The sequence below is a fragment of the Oncorhynchus kisutch genome, linkage group LG13, assembly GCF_002021735.2.
Source record: "Oncorhynchus kisutch isolate 150728-3 linkage group LG13, Okis_V2, whole genome shotgun sequence".
NCBI classification, from domain to species: Eukaryota; Metazoa; Chordata; class Actinopteri; order Salmoniformes; family Salmonidae; genus Oncorhynchus; species Oncorhynchus kisutch.
Genome location: NC_034186.2, coordinates 71,006,024 through 71,026,538, shown reverse-complemented (window position 1 = coordinate 71,026,538; position 20,515 = coordinate 71,006,024). Strand labels below are relative to the sequence as shown.

The 20,515-nt window shown below is 41.7% G+C and overlaps 3 protein-coding genes across 3 annotated transcripts; all 3 read right to left on the bottom strand.

Moving 5' to 3' along the window:
• Positions 1 to 1,623: 1,623 nt before the first annotated feature.
• On the bottom strand, positions 1,624 to 3,389 carry LOC116353126 (trypsin-1). The gene is made up of 6 exons (XM_031787104.1): positions 3,264 to 3,389; positions 2,935 to 3,085; positions 2,549 to 2,799; positions 2,217 to 2,353; positions 1,991 to 2,092; positions 1,624 to 1,804 (listed from the first exon to the last, which is right to left on the bottom strand). Exons 1-6 carry the CDS (start codon positions 3,301 to 3,303, stop codon positions 1,757 to 1,759), a joined length of 729 nt encoding a protein of 242 aa, XP_031642964.1. The 5' UTR covers positions 3,304 to 3,389; the 3' UTR covers positions 1,624 to 1,756.
• Positions 3,390 to 6,807: 3,418 nt separating this feature from the next.
• Positions 6,808 to 8,541, bottom strand: LOC109881784 (trypsin-1). Its single transcript, XM_020473897.2, has 6 exons — positions 8,429 to 8,541; positions 8,100 to 8,250; positions 7,714 to 7,964; positions 7,401 to 7,537; positions 7,175 to 7,276; positions 6,808 to 6,988 (listed from the first exon to the last, which is right to left on the bottom strand). Exons 1-6 carry the CDS (start codon positions 8,466 to 8,468, stop codon positions 6,941 to 6,943), a joined length of 729 nt encoding a protein of 242 aa, XP_020329486.2. The 5' UTR covers positions 8,469 to 8,541; the 3' UTR covers positions 6,808 to 6,940.
• A 3,489-nt stretch (positions 8,542 to 12,030) lies between these two features.
• Positions 12,031 to 13,800, bottom strand: LOC109881776 (trypsin-1-like). Its single transcript, XM_031787105.1, has 6 exons — positions 13,673 to 13,800; positions 13,344 to 13,494; positions 12,958 to 13,208; positions 12,624 to 12,760; positions 12,398 to 12,499; positions 12,031 to 12,211 (listed from the first exon to the last, which is right to left on the bottom strand). The coding sequence occupies exons 1-6, from the start codon at positions 13,710 to 13,712 to the stop codon at positions 12,164 to 12,166; spliced, it is 729 nt and encodes a 242-aa protein (XP_031642965.1). The 5' UTR covers positions 13,713 to 13,800; the 3' UTR covers positions 12,031 to 12,163.
• Positions 13,801 to 20,515: the final 6,715 nt, after the last annotated feature.

Genomic DNA, 20,515 nt, shown 5'->3' with positions numbered 1-20,515 from the left:
CGATATAGCAACCTTTCGGTTACTGGCCCAACGCTCTAACCACTAGGCTACCTTCCGCCCACAGAATCTCAAATATAAAATATTTTAAATTTGTTTAACACTTTTTTTGTGTTTACTACATGATTCCATATGTGTTATTTCATAGTTTTGATGTTGTCACTATTATTCTACAAAGTAGAAAATAGTAAAAATAAAGAATCTCTGGAATGAGTAGGTGTGTCTAAACTTTTGACTGGTACTGTATATATATTTTTTTTATTGTACTCCGAATGGTCCCAGATGCATAACCAAAATCAGCAGTTTCTCAGTAGAGGAGAGTCGGGTCATTTTAGTCATTTTTTAAATTCCGCATCACTCCATCAAGGGAAATATAGTATATCTGCATATATTTCCGGATGTTATAATTATTTTAGAAAAGTGGTTTCTTGGCACAACTTACCCCAGATATGGGGTAAATTGAGCTGCAGGACAGGGTAAGTCAATCTGGCTACACATTTCTGGACTGAATGAAACCTCACTAGTACCGTTTTTAAAAACACAATTCATCACAATCACTTTTTGTCTTTTAATCATTTGAATCATCTTTCAACAAAGGCTTACCACCTAGCAAACACTGTGTTCTTTAAAAATACTTTGAGCATAGGCCAGGCCCTGTTGATACCTCATATCCCAGCTGTAATGCCTTGAAAGCGTCATGAAACCTCTAACACAATATATACATTTGACTTGGTGAAAATCAGTTTTTTGGACCTAACTTGCTTACCACTTTTTCCATGTGCTTTCTTACTTCACAGACTCAATGAAATGAAGGCCTTTTTCTAAATATTTGGTCAAATGATTAACATTGTGTATGGTTTCCTAGAAACAAGGGAGGCTCAACTTACCCCACTCTCCCCTAGTGTATGGCTTTCATATTTCCTGAAGTGAATTACAACCTTATAATAGATATTTATCGCCAAGCACTTCTTATTCATTAATATGCAGATATTGTCCTGTGATGGCCCAGGGCTAAGCCCTGAATGTTTGGGAACTCTGATGCCTCTAATTGTCCCTCTCAATAATGGAGGTTATGAAATCTCGCACTGTGAATATTGAAGTACAGTATTTAGCATCTGGACTCAGTCTGACTGATGCACATTCAAGGGGTATTGACTCTAAATCATGCAACCCAATATACAAACATTATGTAAGATCCAACCATATTCATGTTGCACCACACAGTATTTCAGTAGCAACACCGCTCTCAGAGACTATACTCTAAATGGGTAAGAAGGAGCAATTATGCCACACTTTTAACATCTGTACATCAGCTATTGTGAGCAGCAACGCATCAATACACAACTATAGAAAGTAATCAATGTAATCAATAATGTACCAAGTTGTATCTTGCTGTATTGATACAAATCAAATGGTTAAGGTAGGTTACCATGACACAATGAATTTACCCCCTGTATCCTTTAGAAAGAAAAACAGTATATTCTTGATCCATACTTTAACAATTTGCTAGTGGTTACTAGTTTCTCTGGTGTTTACTAGTAAAACTACTTGACATGAGAAGATAGAAAGACCTTTACAAAGATTTCTAAGGACAGTGAGAGTACAAACACAACAGGAAAAAAAGTATTTAGTGTTAAATGCTTTATTTGTCATAAACATAAATAATGTCTAATCTCCCGTACAAAAGGTGGATGTTGATCTGGAACGGGATGTTGTAGAGTTGTGCGAACGTACTGGACGACCAAAGCTAGCATCAGATTTAGTAGGTGGCCATGGTGCTGGTCAGCCAGTCATTGAAGATGCACACCTGAAGGAAGAGAAGAAGAAGGGAGACATTAGTGGACACGCTCAATGGGAGGCAACATGAGAACCATCAATCAATATTTTATAGACTCAATGTCTTTTTCCTTCAGGAAACCAAAGTATGTCACAGTGATGTATGAATGTTGATGTTTTCCTCAAACACAACAGGAAAACAATTTTTCCGTCTTACCTTGGCATAGACACCGGGGTTACCGGGCTCGGCACAGCCATAACCCCAGGACACAACACCCTGGAGCTCACCATTGCACACCACAGGGCCACCAGAGTCACCCTGAGAGAGAGATATAGTGATATTAATTGGTTATTTCATTCTCAATATATTTCTAATCAACTGAATATGTCATTTTAAAGTCATCCTTGTGATACCCCTGAATTGAGGTCAGTGTGGTAAGTACCTGGCAAGAGTCCTTGCCTCCCTCCAGGTATCCAGCGCAGAACATGGCGTTGGTGATCATGCCAGGGTAGGAGTTGTTACAGTCGCTGTAGGACAGGATGGGGATGTTCAGGCACTGCAGCTTGTCGCCATCTGCGGCTGTAAGCAGGGGATAGAGAGAGAGCGAGAGAGAGAAGGATGGAGGGAGGAAGGTAGAAGGAGGAGAGTTATAGTTAGACATAATGGCAGTGTTTTTAATAGTAGGTTTACATTTGCTATGCCTGTAAACACACTCAGTCACCATGAAGATGACCAACTGGCACATGTAACCTTTGACCCAGGTTCTGCACTCACTGGAGCTCATGGTGTTGCCCCATCCAGAGACGGTACACATGGTGCCCGCGGGGGCACAGCTGGTGGGCAGAGCAACAGGCTGCACATAGGTGTTGAGGGTGGCGGGCTTGCTCAGCTTGATCAGCATGATGTCATTGTCGAGGTCGTAGGCGCTGTAGTTGGGGTGACGGATCACGCGGGATGAAGAGATGAACTGCTCGCTACCCTCAGTCACCTTGATGTTGTGCTCGCCCAGACGCACCTCCACACGGCTGAAAGAGAGAGAATTCATGTGAATGTGGAGTTCACTTGTGTCCTTTAGTTTCGCAAAAGTTAAGCTTATCAAATTGTTGCTAGTTGTTATTGACTCAATATGTTGCTAGTAGTTCACTTGGGAGTGTACTTACGACTTGTAGCAGTGAGCAGCAGACACAACCCAGTTCTCATTGACCAAGGAGCCACCACAGAAGTGGTACCCAGAGTTCAGAGACACCTGGTGGGGCTGGGAGTAGGCCTTGCACTCATACCCTCCAACGATCTTGTCGTCCTCCGTGGCGACTGTAAACAGAGAGCAGGCACATTCTTAACGATATTACCTCAGCTTTTGAGATGGAAAAGCATAGCACTATGATAAAACAAAAACAACATATTTCTTAATAACGTCAAAAAAACACATTTGTGATGTTAGTGTCATTACACAGTCCTGTTCGTTTTCTATGATCATTATTATACTCACAAGCGGTACCAATGAGCAGAACGAAGACCAGAGAAATCATGGTTGCTGTATGATCCTGTCGATGAAAGGGGTTAATCTGCACCCCTGGTATATATGCAGAATTGGGTGTGCCTCCCCGTTTAATGGAACTGTTTGATTGGTCAAGAGAAATCCAATCAGAGGCAAAAGGTGCACTGCCAAGGTCAGCATTATGACAAAGCATTTTCCATCATGGTGTGGTATGAAGTTGACCCTGAAGGCAGCAGAAAGCTAAATATATGTTTTCATTAGTCTCAGTACTTTTAAGTGCAGGTTCTTGCCATCTGGATTTGATTGAAATTCTTACAGGAGACAGTGATACATGTACAGTGCACTACAACTGCCAGTTTGAGATGGCCAGTATTCTCTGCAGTTCAGACTGTATCTTGACCTCAACATAACTGCAACACAGCTGTGTGGTTCACACGGTGGTATTCTCTTGGAGAAGTCGACAAACACAACTTTGCTGCTCACAAGGCCAAATTTAGCTTTGTAAACAAGTAATCTGGGTTTAAGGGGTTTTGTTGGAATGTCATGCAAGGCTGTCTTAAAAATAGATTTTGAATCATTACATAAGTTATACTGTATGCAATTAATATACAGTTAAACACTCAAAATAAGCAAACACTTGGGTAGTGCAGCTTATTATATTAATTATGAATATACCTTGACAGTAGATTAGTCTTCACCCTGTCTCAACTCTAATCTTACCCATAACCATAGATTCAACTCTAAACCTAGCTTCATGTCCAAGTCTCTGCTCAACCCAAACCCTAAACCCTAACCTCAACCCTAAATCTAACCCAAGCTTCTCTTCCACGTCACTGCTCAACCCTCAACCCTAACTAACCCTAGCTTCATGTCAACATCCTGGCTCAACCCAAACCCTAACCCTCAACCCTAACTAACCCTAGCTTCATGTCAACATCCTGGCTCAACCCAAACCCTCAACCTTCAACACTAACCCTAACTTCATGTCCATATCCCTGCTCAACCCAAACCCTCAACCTTCAACCCTAACCCCCCTAACCCTAACTTCATGTCCACATCCCTGCTCAACCCAAACCCTCAACCCTCAACCCTAACTTCATGTCAACATCCCAGCTCAACTCTAGCCCAATACGTTTACCAACCTCAATTAAGTAAGAATAGTACAAGAATAATACATTTATCCATCTCTCAAAATAACAAGTTTACCCAACTGAAAATAATTAAACCAATCAATCAGTTTATCCAACTCATAATAAACATTTAACGTACTCATAATAACTCAATTTGGCTCAACCGTAACCGTAGCCTCAACACTAACACTAAAACTAACCATAACCCCAGCTTTATGTTCAACCCAGGCATGTGTTAGGTATGACAAAAATGGTACTGTACTAAATGACCAGTTAAAAAAAGTTATGATTACGGTGGCCCAGAGGGCGATTACCATATACACAGTGGGGCAAAAAAGTATTTAGTCAGCCACAAATTGTGCAAGTTCTCCCACTTAAAAAGATGAGAGGCCTGTAATTTTCAACTCCCAATTTGCCTGTGTGAAAAAGTAATTGCTCCTACACTCAATAACTGGTTGTGCTTTAGCTGCAATGACTGCAACCAAATGCTTCCTGTAGTTGTTGATCAGACTCTAACATCGCTGTGGAGGAATTTTGCCTTACTCTTGCATACAGAACTGCTTTCATTCAGTGACTTGTGTGGGTTTGAACTGCTTGTTTCAAGTCTTGCCACAGCATCTCAATTAGAATTAGGTATAGACCTTGACTAGGCCCTTGAAAAACTTCATATTTGTTGCTTTTGAACCATTTTCATATAGACTTGATTGTGTGTTTGGATCATTGTCTTGCTGCATAACCCAGCTGTGCTTCAGCTTCAGCTCTCAGACGGGTGGCCTGACGTTCTTACTGTGGAATGTAGTGTTTGGTTTTCGCCAGACATAATGGGACCCATCTCATCCCAAAACTTTGCCAAATAGCACCTGGATGATCATCAAGACTCTTGGAAGAATGTTCTAGGAGAGATGGATGACAATGATCCGAAACACACAATGAAGTCTACATGAAAATCAACAGATTTGAAGTTTTGGAATCTTCTTGTCAAAGTCCAGACCTGTCGCTGAGTTAAAGCAGTTCTGCAAGGAAGAGTGGGCCAAAATTCCTCCACAGCGATGTGAGAGACTGATCAACAACTACAGGAAGTGTTTGGTTGGAGTCATTGCAGCTAAAAGTGGCACAACCAGTTATTGAGTGTAAGGGGGCAATTACTTTTTCACACAGGGACTGGGTGTTGCATAACATTGTTAATGAAATATGTATGTAATTGGTGTGTGATTTGTTCACCCAGGTTTCCTTTATCTAATATTAGGTTTGTGGTTAAGGATGTGATATTCACTATCAAAAATATGCAAAATTAGAGAAAATTACAAAGGGGGGGGCAAGTACGTTTTCACGGCACTTTATTGATTTATGGAATGATCATAATATGAAGATTCCAATAGAACAATGTTTAAAGTGAAATTCCTCCTAAGAGTTTAAAAGGTTAAAGGAAATAGTTCACACAAGTTGCAAATTAACTTTAACTTAATGATTGCTATGGAAAGTAGTAAATTGCCTTTAAAATCTAAATTATCAACAGAGCAATTCGCTTGTCAACAATCTCGGCCTATCTTTTGGTGATATGCAGTGTGTTACAGTTACATTAAGGCCACTAGAGGGCGCTTTGGTCATTTGACTTCAGGAATCTGAGCTCCAGATGCATTTAGAAGTTGTACTCAGGACTGGTTCTAGGCATAAGCAATGTAAGTGGTCCCTTTCTAGGGAGTTTTTCCTAGCCACCGTGCTTCTACACCTGCATTGCTTGCTGTTTGGGGTTTTAGGCTGAGTTTCTGTACAGCACTTTGAGATATCAGCTGATGTACGAAGGGCTATATAAATACATTTGATTTGATTTGGTCGTTTAAAGCCCCCGACAGCTAGGGGTCCCCCGACCACAAAAACAAACACATTTTTATTTATTTTTGATTTTTTGGGGTGTAACTCAGTCATGGTCTCAAATTAAAACTGATGTACTATTACTAAATTACTATTACTACTGTCCCTGACAGTCACTCAATTAGCCATTCCATTTGACTGACCCTGAGTACAGCCATGTCAGTAAAACAGTTTTAGATTGGTATTTGATCTAGCCAGCTACATAAACTTTTAACATCCGTACATCAGCTATTGTGAGCAGCAATACACAACTATAGAAACTAATCAATGTAATCAATAATGTACCTTGTTGTATCTTGCTGTATTGATACAAATCAAATGGTTAATGTAGGTTACCATGACACAATGAATTTACCCCCTGTATCCTTTAGAAAGAAAAACAGTATATTCTTGATCCATACTTTAACAATTTGCTAGTGGTTACTAGTTTCTCTGGTGTTTACTAGTAAAACTACTTGACATGAGAAGATAGAAAGACCTTTACAAAGATTTCTAAGGACAGTGAGAGTACAAACACAACAGGAAAAAAAGTATTTAGTGTTAAATGCTTTATTTGTCATAAACATAAATAATGTCTAATCTCCCATACAAAAGGTGGATGTTGATCTGGAACGGGATGTTGTAGAGTTGTGCGAACGTACTGGACGACCAAAGCTAGGATCAGATTTAGTAGGTGGCCATGGTGCTGGTCAGCCAGTCATTGAAGATGCACACCTGAAGGAAGAGAAGAAGAAGGGAGACATTAGTGGACACGCTCAATGGGAGGCAACATGAGAACCATCAATCAATATTTTATAGACTCAATGTCTTTTTCCTTCAGGAAACCAAAGTATGTCACAGTGATGTATGAATGTTGATGTTTTTCTCAAACACAACAGGAAAACAATTTTTCCGTCTTACCTTGGCATAGACACCGGGGTTACCGGGCTCGGCACAGCCATAACCCCAGGACACAACACCCTGGAGCTCACCATTGCACACCACAGGGCCACCAGAGTCACCCTGAGAGAGAGAGATAGTGATATTAATTGGTTATTTCATTCTCAATATATTCCTAATCAACTGAATATGTCATTTTAAAGTCATCCTTGTGATACCCCTGAATTGAGGTCAGTGTGGTAAGTACCTGGCAAGAGTCCTTGCCTCCCTCCAGGTATCCAGCGCAGAACATGGCGTTGGTGATCATGCCAGGGTAGGAGTTGTTACAGTCGCTGTAGGACAGGATGGGGATGTTCAGGCACTGCAGCTTGTCGCCATCTGCGGCTGTAAGGAGGGGATAGAGAGAGAGAGCGAGAGAGAGAAGGATGGAGGGTTATAGTTAGACATAATGGCAGTGTTTTTAATAGTAGGTTTACATTTGCTATGCCTGTAAACACACTCAGTCACCATGAAGATGACCAACTGGCACATGTAACCTTTGACCCAGGTTCTGCACTCACTGGAGCTCATGGTGTTGCCCCATCCAGAGACGGTACACATGGTGCCCGCGGGGGCACAGCTGGTGGGCAGAGCAACAGGCTGCACATAGGTGTTGAGGGTGGCGGGCTTGCTCAGCTTGATCAGCATGATGTCATTGTCGAGGTCGTAGGCGCTGTAGTTGGGGTGACGGATCACGCGGGATGAAGAGATGAACTGCTCGCTACCCTCAGTCACCTTGATGTTGTGCTCGCCCAGACGCACCTCCACACGGCTGAAAGAGAGAGAATTCATGTGAATGTGGAGTTCACTTGTGTCCTTTAGTTTCGCAAAAGTTAAGCTTATCAAATTGTTGCTAGTTGTTATTGACTCAATATGTTGCTAGTAGTTCACTTGGGAGTGTACTTACGACTTGTAGCAGTGAGCAGCAGACACAACCCAGTTCTCATTGACCAAGGAGCCACCACAGAAGTGGTACCCAGAGTTCAGAGACACCTGGTGGGGCTGGGAGTAGGCCTTGCACTCATACCCTCCAACGATCTTGTCGTCCTCCGTGGCGACTGTAAACAGAGAGCAGGCACATTCTTAACGATATTACCTCAGCTTTTGAGATGGAAAAGCATAGCACTATGATAAAACAACAACAACATATTTCTTAATAACGTCAAAAAAACACATTTGTGATGTTAGTGTCATTACACAGTCCTGTTCGTTTTCTATGATCATTATTATACTCACAAGCGGTTCCAATGAGCAGAACGAAGACCAGAGAAATCATGGTTGCTGTATGATCCTGTCGATGAAAGGGGTTAATCTGCACCTCTGGTATATATGCAGAATTGGGTGTGCCTCCCCGTTTAATGGAACTGTTTGATTGGTCAAGAGAAATCCAATCAGAGGCAAAAGGTGCACTGCCAAGGTCAGCATTATGACAAAGCATTTTCCATCATGGTGTGGTATGAAGTTGACCCTGAAGGCAGCAGAAAGCTAAATATATGTTTTCATTAGTCTCAGTACTTTTAAGTGCAGGTTCTTGCCATCTGGATTTGATTGAAATTCTTACAGGAGACAGTGATACATGTACAGTGCACTACAACTGCCAGTTTGAGATGGCCAGTATTCTCTGCAGTTCAGACTGTATCTTGACCTCAACATAACTGCAACACAGCTGTGTGGTTCACACGGTGGTATTCTCTTGGAGAAGTCGACAAACACAACTTTGCTGCTCACAAGGCCAAATTTAGCTTTGTAAACAAGTAATCTGGGTTTAAGGGGTTTTGTTGGAATGTCATGCAAGGCTGTCTTAAAAATAGATTTTGAATCATTACATAAGTTATACTGTATGCAATTAATATACAGTTAAACACTCAAAATAAGCAAACACTTGGGTAGTGCAGCTTATTATATTAATTATGAATATACCTTGACAGTAGATTAGTCTTCACCCTGTCTCAACTCTAATCTTACCCATAACCATAGATTCAACTCTAAACCTAGCTTCATGTCCAAGTCTCTGCTCAACCCAAACCCTAAACCCTAACCTCAACCCTAAATCTAACCCAAGCTTCTCTTCCACGTCACTGCTCAACCCTCAACCCTAACTAACCCTAGCTTCATGTCAACATCCTGGCTCAACCCAAACCCTAACCCTCAACCCTAACTAACCCTAGCTTCATGTCAACATCCTGGCTCAACCCAAACCCTCAACCCTAACTAACCCTAGCTTCATGTCAACATCCTGGCTCAACCCAAACCCTCAACCTTCAACACTAACCCTAACTTCATGTCCATATCCCTGCTCAACCCAAACCCTCAACCTTCAACCCTAACCCCCCTAACCCTAACTTCATGTCCACATCCCTGCTCAACCCAAACCCTCAACCCTCAACCCTAACTTCATGTCAACATCCCAGCTCAACTCTAGCCCAATACGTTTACCAACCTCAATTAAGTAAGAATAGTACAAGAATAATACATTTATCCATCTCTCAAAATAACAAGTTTACCCAACTGAAAATAATTAAACCAATCAATCAGTTTATCCAACTCATAATAAACATTTAACGTACTCATAATAACTCAATTTGGCTCAACCGTAACCGTAGCCTCAACACTAACACTAAAACTAACCATAACCCCAGCTTTATGTTTAACCCAGGCATGTGTTAGGTATGACAAAAATGGTACTGTACTAAATGACCAGTTAAAAAAAGTTATGATTACGGTGGCCCAGAGGGCGATTACCATATACACAGTGGGGCAAAAAAGTATTTAGTCAGCCACAAATTGTGCAAGTTCTCCCACTTAAAAAGATGAGAGGCCTGTAATTTTCAACTCCCAATTTGCCTGTGTGAAAAAGTAATTGCTCCTACACTCAATAACTGGTTGTGCTTTAGCTGCAATGACTGCAACCAAATGCTTCCTGTAGTTGTTGATCAGACTCTAACATCGCTGTGGAGGAATTTTGCCTTACTCTTGCATACAGAACTGCTTTCATTCAGTGACTTGTGTGGGTTTGAACTGCTTGTTTCAAGTCTTGCCACAGCATCTCAATTAGAATTAGGTATAGACCTTGACTAGGCCCTTGAAAAACTTCATATTTGTTGCTTTTGAACCATTTTCATGTAGACTTGATTGTGTGTTTGGATCATTGTCTTGCTGCATAACCCAGCTGTGCTTCAGCTTCAGCTCTCAGACGGGTGGCCTGACGTTCTTACTGTGGAATGCAGTGTTTGGTTTTCGCCAGACATAATGGGACCCATCTCATCCCAAAACTTTGCCAAATAGCACCTGGATGATCATCAAGACTCTTGGAAGAATGTTCTAGGAGAGATGGATGACAATGATCCGAAACACAAAATGAAGTCTACATGAAAATCAACAGAATTGAAGTTTTGGAATCTTCTTGTCAAAGTCCAGACCTGTCGCTGAGTTAAAGCAGTTCTGCAAGGAAGAGTGGGCCAAAATTCCTCCACAGCGATGTGAGAGACTGATCAACAACTACAGGAAGTGTTTGGTTGGAGTCATTGCAGCTAAAAGTGGCACAACCAGTTATTGAGTGTAAGGGGGCAATTACTTTTTCACACAGGGACTGGGTGTTGCATAACATTGTTAATGAAATATGTATGTAATTGGTGTGTGATTTGTTCACCCAGGTTCCCTTTATCTCTTATTAGGTTTGTGGTTAAGGATGTGATATTCACTATCAAAAATATGCAACATTAGAGAAAATTACAAAGGGGGGGGGGCAAGTACGTTTTCACGGCACTTTATTGATTTATGGAATGATCATAATATGAAAATTCCAATAGAACAATGTTTAAAGTGAAATTCCTCCTAAGAGTTTAAAAGGTTAAAGGAAATAGTTCACACAAGTTGCAAATTAACTTTAACTTAATGATTGCTATGGAAAGTAGTAAATTGCCTTTAAAATCTAAATTATCAACAGAGCAATTCGCTTGTCAACAATCTCGGCCTATCTTTTGGTGATATGCAGTGTGTTACAGTTACATTAAGGCCACTAGAGGGCGCTTTGGTCATTTGACTTCAGGAATCTGAGCTCCAGATGCATTTAGAAGTTGTACTCAGGACTGGTTCTAGGCATAAGCAATGTAAGTGGTCCCTTTCTAGGGAGTTTTTCCTAGCCACCGTGCTTCTACACCTGCATTGCTTGCTGTTTGGGGTTTTAGGCTGTGTACAGCACTTTGAGATATCAGCTGATGTACAAAGGGCTATATAAATACATTTGATTTGATTTGGTCGTTTAAAGCCCCCGACAGCTAGGGGTCCCCCGACCACAAAAACAAACACATTTTTATTTATTTTTGATTTTTTTGGGGTGTAACTCAGTCATGGTCTCAAATTGCTACTGATGTAATATTACTAAATTACTATTACTACTGTCCCTGACAGTCACTCAATTAGCCATTCCATTTGACTGACCCTGAGTACAGCCATGTCAGTAAAACAGTTTTAGATTGGTATTTGATCTAGCCAGCTACATAAACTTTTAACATCCGTACATCAGCTATTGTGAGCAGCAACGCATCAATACACAACTATAGAAACTAATCAATGGAATCAATAATGTACCTTGTTGTATCTTGCTGTATTGATACAAATCAAATGGTTAATGTAGGTTACCATGACACAATGAATTTACCCCCTGTATCCTTTAGAAAGAAAAACAGTATATTCTTGATCCATACTTTAACAATTTGCTAGTGGTTACTAGTTTCTCTGGTGTTTACTAGTAAAACTACTTGACATGAGAAGATAGAAAGACCTTTACAAAGATTTCTAAGGACAGTGAGAGTACAAACACAACAGGAAAAAAAGTATTTAGTGTTAAATGCTTTATTTGTCATAAACATAAATAATGTCTAATCTCCCATACAAAAGGTGGATGTTGATCTGGAACGGGATGTTGTAGAGTTGTGCGAACGTACTGGACGACCAAAGCTAGGATCAGACTTAGTAGGTGGCCATGGTGCTGGTCAGCCAGTCATTGAAGATGCACACCTGAAGGAAGAGAAGAAGAAGGGAGACATTAGTGGACACGCTCAATGGGAGGCAACATGAGAACCATCAATCAATATTTTATAGACTCAATGTCTTTTTCCTTCAGGAAACCAAAGTATGTCACAGTGATGTATGAATGTTGATGTTTTCCTCAAACACAACAAGAAAACAATTTTTCCGTCTTACCTTGGCATAGACACCGGGGTTACCGGGCTCGGCACAGCCATAACCCCAGGACACAACACCCTGGAGCTCACCATTGCACACCACAGGGCCACCAGAGTCACCCTGAGAGAGAGAGATAGTGATATTAATTGGTTATTTCATTCTCAATATATTTCTAATCAACTGAATAAGTCATTTTAAAGTCATCCTTGTGATACCCCTGAATTGAGGTCAGTGTGGTAAGTACCTGGCAAGAGTCCTTGCCTCCCTCCAGGTATCCAGCGCAGAACATGGCGTTGGTGATCATGCCAGGGTAGGAGTTGTTACAGTCGCTGTAGGACAGGATGGGGATGTTCAGGCACTGCAGCTTGTCGCCATCTGCGGCTGTAAGGAGGGGATAGAGAGAGAGAGCGAGAGAGAGAAGGATGGAGGGAGGAAGGTAGAAGGAGGAGAGTTATAGTTAGACATAATGGCAGTGTTTTTAATAGTAGGTTTACATTTGCTATGCCTGTAAACACACTCAGTCACCATGAAGATGACCAACTGGCACATGTAACCTTTGACCCAGGTTCTGCACTCACTGGAGCTCATGGTGTTGCCCCATCCAGAGACGGTACACATGGTGCCCGCGGGGGCACAGCTGGTGGGCAGAGCAACAGGCTGCACATAGGTGTTGATGGTGGCGGGCTTGCTCAGCTTGATCAGCATGATGTCATTGTCGAGGTCGTAGGCGCTGTAGTTGGGATGACGGATCACGCGGGATGAAGAGATGAACTGCTCGCTACCCTCAGTCACCTTGATGTTGTGCTCGCCCAGACGCACCTCCACACGGCTGAAAGAGAGAGAATTCATGTGAATGTGGAGTTCACTTGTGTCCTTTAGTTTCGCAAAAGTTAAGCTTATCAAATTGTTGCTAGTTGTTATTGACTCAATATGTTGCTAGTAGTTCACTTGGGAGTGTACTTACGACTTGTAGCAGTGAGCAGCAGACACAACCCAGTTCTCATTGACCAAGGAGCCACCACAGAAGTGGTACCCAGAGTTCAGAGACACCTGGTGGGGCTGGGAGTAGGCCTTGCACTCATACCCACCAACGATCTTGTCGTCCTCCGTGGCGACTGTAAACAGAGAGCAGGCACATTCTTAACGATATTACCTCAGCTTTTGAGATGGAAAAGCATAGCACTATGATAAAACAACAACAACATATTTCTTAATAACGTCAAAAAAACACATTTGTGATGTTAGTGTCATTACACAGTCCTGTTCGTTTTCTATGATCATTATTATACTCACAAGCGGTTCCAATGAGCAGAACGAAGACCAGAGAAATCATGGTTGCTGTATGATCCTGTCGATGAAAGGGGTTAATCTGCACCCCTGGTATATATGCAGAATTGGGTGTGCCTCCCCGTTTAATGGAACTGTTTGATTGGTCAAGAGAAATCCAATCAGAGGCAAAAGGTGCACTGCCAAGGTCAGCATTATGACAAAGCATTTTCCATCATGGTGTGGTATGAAGTTGACCCTGAAGGCAGCAGAAAGCTAAATATATGTTTTCATTAGTCTCAGTACTTTTAAGTGCAGGTTCTTGCCATCTGGATTTGATTGAATTTCTTACAGGAGACAGTGATAAATGTACAGTGCACTACAACTGCCAGTTTGAGATGGCCAGTATTCTCTGTAGTTCAGACTGTATCTTGACCTCAACATGACTGCAACACAGCTGTGTGGTTCACACGGTGTTATTCTCTTGGAGAAGTCGACAAACACAACTTTGCTGCTCACAAGGCCAATTTTAGCTTTGTAAACAAGTAAACTTGGTTTAAGGGGTTTTGTTGGAAAGTCATTCAAGGTTGTCTTAAAAATAGACTCTGTATACCTTATATGGCCATGAGTTCATTACATAAGTTGTATAACCATAAATTCCTACAAAAATCATTATGCTGTATGCAGTTAATATGCAGTAAAACAATCAAAATAAGCACACACTTGGGTAGTGTAATGTATTATATTAGGTATTAACACTATTCAAATAAACAGTTGTACTTCGACAGTAAATTAAAGTCTACACCCTGGCTTAATCCTAATCTTACCCATATCTCTCAACCCTAACCCTACCTTCATTTCACGTCCCAGCTCAACCTGAAACCTTCCCACAACCCTACCCCTAGCTTCTGTTCCAAATCCCTAATCAACCCAAACCCTAACCCTCTATCCTAACCATAACACTAGCTCTTGTCCACATCCCTGTTCAACCCAAACCCTAACCCTAGCTTCATGTCCACATCCCTGCTCAACCCTAACCCTCAACCCTAACCCTAGCTTCATGTCCACATCCCGGCTCAACCCAAACCTTAAATCTCAACCCTAAACCTAACCCTATCTTCGTGTCCACATCCCTGCTCAACCCAAACCCTAACCCTCAACCCTAACCCTAGCTTCATGTCCACATCCCAGTTCAAGCCTAACCTCAAACTTAACCCTAGCTTCATGTCCACATCCCAGTTCAAGCCTAAACCTCAAACTTAACCCTAGCTTCATGTCCACATCCCAGCTCAACCCTAACCTCAACCCTAACCATAATATGTTTACCAACCTCAATTCGAAATACCAGTATACCTCCATGGACCAGGATATCCTGCGCCGGCTCTGCGTACTGTGAGTCTGCACAGCCCTGTGCGTCCTGTGCCAGCACCCTGCATTTGCAGGGCAAGCATAACCATCCAGTCAGGACGGGTTGTGTCAGCTCTCCACTCCAGACCTCCAGTACGCCTCCCCAGCCCAGTACGCCCTGTTCCTCCTCCCCACACAAGCTTGCCAGTTTGGTGTAGCGCCATTTCCGTCCCTATTTTCTGGAAGCTTGCTTCAGGAGTTGGGTATTTCTGTATACCAGGGAGCTAGTTTCTTATGACAAATGTTTTTATATTTTAGTGGTGCGAGGTTAAATTTAGTTCCTCAGTTAGGTGGTTAAGACTTTTGGGGTTGGTCTGTGGACTTTTCCATGTGAATATTAAAATCATTGATATAAGTCATTCCTACAGCATTTGCTTGCAGAAGCCATGAGAAAATTGTCCGGCTGTGGAGACCACTTCTTACATGTCGGTTACATGTCACTTCATTGAAGATTTTTCAACGTCTAGCTGTTGTCATGACGTTGGCCTGGGCGGTAGGTTTATGACAGTCATAAATACCTCTTCCCCCCTTTTTCCTCTCTCTACCCTACTGAGGTTACATTTGCAAAACCCTTGGTTAATTTAGAGATTCTGGGAACATCAGAAGGTGGGGGGAAATTAACTATATTCTGGTAATGCGACCAATTGAACATATGCGGTGGTACTTAATGAATATGATGTCCGTTCGGTTGTCATCTGAGACATTCTCATCAATGATAAGATGACAAACTCTACAGTGGAAAGTCTACACATCAGAGTTATCGGATTCACATGGAATTGTTGTTCAATTTAAATGTTTGAATATGAAATTATTTGTGATGGGATGAAATGTGATTTTAGCTTCTAAAATGTGAGATTTGGGTTTTCATAAGATAGGGCTCTGCTCAATCAGTGGCCCACCCCTGTGAAGGGACATGGGCTATAAAACTTTTCAAACACACCCTCCTCTCCCTTCCTATATAATCCCTTGACGACAATATAACTATCTGTTTTGAGGACGACAGTCCTATGTCAGAATGGTTCAGATAATAACTACAGAATGAAGCCAACATCAACGTGAGCTTTGTATGAACTTTGAACTCTTATTCACTACAGAAGTGATACCTCCTAGCCGTTGAGTTAGCAACAGCAGATGCAAACGAGGGTTAGGAAGGAACAGACAGAGTATTCCGTCTATTGTCGTGGAAATTTCCTCTATTTACCAAATCATGAGCGCAAACCACAACACAAGTCAGAGTTAGTTATCAAAGTCCATCTTTAATTATATGAGCTCTATCACAACCCTGTGACTCTCAGATCAATTCAGTGTCTATCAATGAATTCTCTGAGAGCCCCTTACACATTGCAGCTGAGATCCTTTAATAGCAAAAAACACACATAGTCAGACAGCATAGACATAATAAATCGTTCAGCTTTGTCTCCTTACTCAAACCCAGAACCATAAACCAATCCTCCATATCAACAGGCATATATCAAATCCATCCTTTCTTGACAAGATCACAGAGACACACTGACTGGCACACAGACATTGTGGAGCCAAGAGATACACGCTTGACCTCTCCCCTCTCTCCAGCCCAAACAACTTAGTCTTGACATAGAACAGATACTGCAAATGGCCACCACTATAGTACAACAAAATACATTCTTATGAGAAATAACTCATAAGCATATGATGAATATAAAACATCTTACCTATGTTACCAACCAATTCTGATTATTCCCCAACACTATCACCCAACGACGTTACTACAACGTATCCAATTGACAACCAGAGACATTCTTCAAAGGACTCGGTTGGGCAACACGGCCTTCCATCTACCACCAACCTACCGAAGCGCAGCCCAGAGTAAAAATTTATTGCATTTTCCTTTTCCAAATGGGCGGTAGTTTAGAATGCATAAGATACTGTATTTGCGATAGCACAGCTTCAGCCTTTGTTCCTCAGTCTTCCCGCTCCTTCAATCAAACCCAGCCCCTTTTCTTTTGTGTAACAAGTCGTCATATCTGTTCTGCCCGCCAGGGACGTTTTCCTTTATGACGTCATTTGTAATCAAGTTATGATTTCATTATGTGTATGTGTAATTCTGTGTGATTAGTTAGGTATTTAGTATATAAATGATTAAACCCAATTTTGTATTGCTGATTCAACTTGTTAGCCAGGGTTCGTGCAGATAACCAAGAATTTACAACTTTCCGATGAGACTGAATGACAATTAATATTGACTGCTATTGATGTAAAATATTACTAAGAGTTTATTCGGAAAATAACAGCTCTATAAATATTATTTTGTGGTGCCCAACTCTCTAGTTAATTACATTTACATGATTAGTTAAATCAGATAATATTCATTAGGGATAAATTATTTTATAGAATAGCATGTCATATCACTTAATCCGGCATAGCCAAAGACACGACACTGTCTTCTGGACTGCTTTGAGTTCAGCGACAGACACACCTCAGAGAACTTGGCAGAGGAACTGTTGAGAGTGGCCAGAGAATGGCAAATAGATGGACAAGTGGTCTGTTGTGTTAGCGACAATGCAGCTAACATATCCAAAGCCATGAACATTTTAGAATGAACCCATCATCCATGTCTTGCCCACACAATCAACCTGATTGTAAGAGATGCTCTGAAGGTGATGAAGCCCACTGTGGACAAAATGAAAGCAGTTGTGGAATACTTCCACAGGAGCACAGTAGGTGCTAAAAAACTAAAGTCTACACAATGACAGATGGGGATGCTTGAGCTGAGGCCCAAACAAGACTGTACTACTAGGTGGAATTCAACATTTTATATGTTGAAGAGGTTTCTTGTGTCAAAGGATGCCATCATCTCTACCCTGGCCAATGTCAATGCACCTGTTGATGCTCTGACCCAAGAGGAATGGGAGGTGGTGGAGGAGGTGTGCAGAGTCCTGGACCCTTTGAGCAGGTCACTGTGGAGCCAGTGGAGAGAGGTACGGTAAGCAGTTACTACTACATCATTATTTAATCCAGTATTATATACAGTGCCTTGCGAAAGTATTCGGCCCCCTTGAACTGTGAAGAATCAACAACAAGTGGGACACAATCATGAAGTGGAACGACATTTATTGGATATTTCTAACTTTTTTAACAAATCAAAAACTGAAAAATTGGGCGTGCAAAATTATTCAGCCCCCTTAAGTTAATACTTTGTAGCGCCACCTTTTGCTGCGATTACAGCTGTAAGTCGCTTGAGGTATGTCTCTATCAGTTTTGCACATCGAGAGACTGAAATTTTTTCCCATTCCTCCTTGCAAAACAGCTCGAGCTCAGTGAGGTTGGATGGAGAGCATTTGTGAACAGCAGTTTTCAGTTCTTTCCACAGATTCTCGATTGGATTCAGGTCTGGACTTTGACTTGGCCATTCTAACACCTGGATATGTTTATTTTTGAACCATTCCATTGTAGATTTTGCTTTATGTTTTGGATCATTGTCTTGTTGGAAGACAAATCTCCGTCCCAGTCTCAGGTCTTTTGCAGACTCCATCAGATTTTCTTCCAGAATGGTCCTGTATTTGGCTCCATCCATCTTCACATCAATTTTAACCATCTTCCCTGTCCCTGCTGAAGAAAAGCAGGCCCAAACCATGATGCTGCCACCACCATGTTTGACAGTGCGGATGGTGTGTTCAGGGTGATGAGCTGTGTTGCTTTTACGCCAAACATAACGTTTTGCATTGTTGCCAAAAAGTTCAAAGCTCACAGACAATATTTTTACAGTTTTGGAAACTTTAGAGTGTTTTCTATCCTAAGCTATCCAGGGCTATACATTTGGGTTAGGTTTTTTTCTCGCCTGAGTAGCCTCGTTTCACTTCCAAAAATATAATTAACCCATCTAGTGTTCAGCGAAATAACAACACAATGTCAAATACAGGTAGCCTAGTCAAATGATTAACATCCAATCACATGAACCGTTACTCTCTCACAGCAATTCCACTAACGGTTCGTAGTTAGCCAAATGTAGCTGTTGTTCATTCCGTTTGTTCAAAAATGGATAAATGGTAAAAAAATAAGGCCCTTGTCCATAGGGAAACATTTATTTATTTATTTATTTCACCTTTATTTAACCAGGTAGGCAAGTTCTCATTTACAATTGCGACCTGGCCAAGATAAAGCAAATCAGTTTGACACATACTACAACACAAAGTTACACATGGAGTAAAACAAACATACAGTCAATAATACAATAGAAAAATAAGTCTATATACAATGTGGGCAAATGAGGTGAGATAAGGGAGGTAAATGCAAAAAAAGGCCATGGTGGCGAAGTAAATAGAATATAGCAAGTAAAACACTGGAATGGTAGATTTGCAGTGGAAGAATGTGCATAGAAATAGAAATAATGGGGTGCAAAGGAACCAAAAAAGCCAAATAAATAAATAAATACAGTAGCGGAAGAGGTAGTTGTTTGGGCTAAATTATAGATGGGCTATGTACAGGTGCAGTAATCTGTGAGCTGCTCTGACAGGTGGTGCTTAAAGCTAGTGAGGGAGATAAGTGTTTCCAGTTTCAGAGATTTTTGTAGTTCGTTCCAGTCATTGGCAGCAGAGAACTGGAAGGAGAGGCGGCCAAAGGAAGAATTGGTTTTGGGGGTGAGCAGAAAGATATACCTGCTGGAGCACGTGCTACAGGTGGGTGCTGCTATGGTGACCAGCGAGCTGAGATAAGGGGGGACTTTACCTAGCAGGGTCTTGTAGATGACCTGGAGCCAGTGGGTTTGGCGACGAGTATGAAGCGAGGGCCAGCCAACGAGAGTGTACAGGTCGCAGTGATGGGTAGTATATGGGGCTTGGTGACAAAACGGATGGCACTGTGATAGACTGCATCCAATTTATTGAGGAGGGTATTGGAGGCTATTTTGTAGATGACATCGCCAAAGTCGAGGTTCAGTAGGATGGTCAGTTTTACAAGGGTATGTTTGGCAGCATGAGTGAAGGATGCTTTGTTGCGAAATAGGAAGCCAATTCTAGATTTATCTTTGGATTGGAGATGTTTGATGTGAGTCTGTAAGGAGAGTTTACAGTCTAACCAAACACCTAGGTATTTGTAGTTGTCCACATATTCTAAGTCAGAACTGTCCAGAGTAGTGATGCTGGACAGGCGGGCAGGTGCAGGCAGTGATCGGTTGAAAAGCATGCATTTAGTTTTACTTGTATGTAAGAGCAGTTGGAGGCCACGGAAGGAGAGCTGTATGGCATTGAAGCTCATCTGGAGGGTTGTTAACACAGTGTCCAAAGAAGGGCCAGAAGTATACAGAATGGTGTTGTCTGCGTAGAGGTGGATCAGAAACTCACCAGCAGCAAGATCAGCATACCAGCTCTACCAGCAGTACTACACCTGCACCTGTCGACAACACAAGTTCTTCTGCTTCCATGAGCACATCCAATGCTAGCATCAGTAATTCTACATTTGTTGTTAGCCCAGCTAGCATGGATACTG

Excerpts from the sequence above, each read along its gene's own strand:
- LOC116353126 (XM_031787104.1), bottom strand. The coding sequence starts at position 3,303 with ATGATTTCTCTGGTCTTCGTTCTGCTCATTGGTACCGCTT. Across the intron at positions 3,086-3,263 it reads TCTGCTCATTGGTACCGCTT|TCGCCACGGAGGACGACAAG; the intron begins GTGAGTATAATA and ends CTCTGTTTACAG. Across the intron at positions 2,093-2,216 it reads GAGGCAAGGACTCTTGCCAG|GGTGACTCTGGTGGCCCTGT; the intron begins GTACTTACCACA and ends TCTCTCTCTCAG.
- LOC109881784 (XM_020473897.2), bottom strand. The coding sequence starts at position 8,468 with ATGATTTCTCTGGTCTTCGTTCTGCTCATTGGAACCGCTT. Across the intron at positions 7,538-7,713 it reads GGGCAACACCATGAGCTCCA|CCGCAGATGGCGACAAGCTG; the intron begins GTGAGTGCAGAA and ends CCCTCCTTACAG. Across the intron at positions 6,989-7,174 it reads ACCCCGGTGTCTATGCCAAG|GTGTGCATCTTCAATGACTG; the intron begins GTAAGACGGAAA and ends CTCTTCCTTCAG.
- LOC109881776 (XM_031787105.1), bottom strand. The coding sequence starts at position 13,712 with ATGATTTCTCTGGTCTTCGTTCTGCTCATTGGAACCGCTT. Across the intron at positions 13,209-13,343 it reads GCTGCTCACTGCTACAAGTC|CCGTGTGGAGGTGCGTCTGG; the intron begins GTAAGTACACTC and ends TCTCTCTTTCAG. Across the intron at positions 12,761-12,957 it reads GGGCAACACCATGAGCTCCA|CCGCAGATGGCGACAAGCTG; the intron begins GTGAGTGCAGAA and ends CCCTCCTTACAG.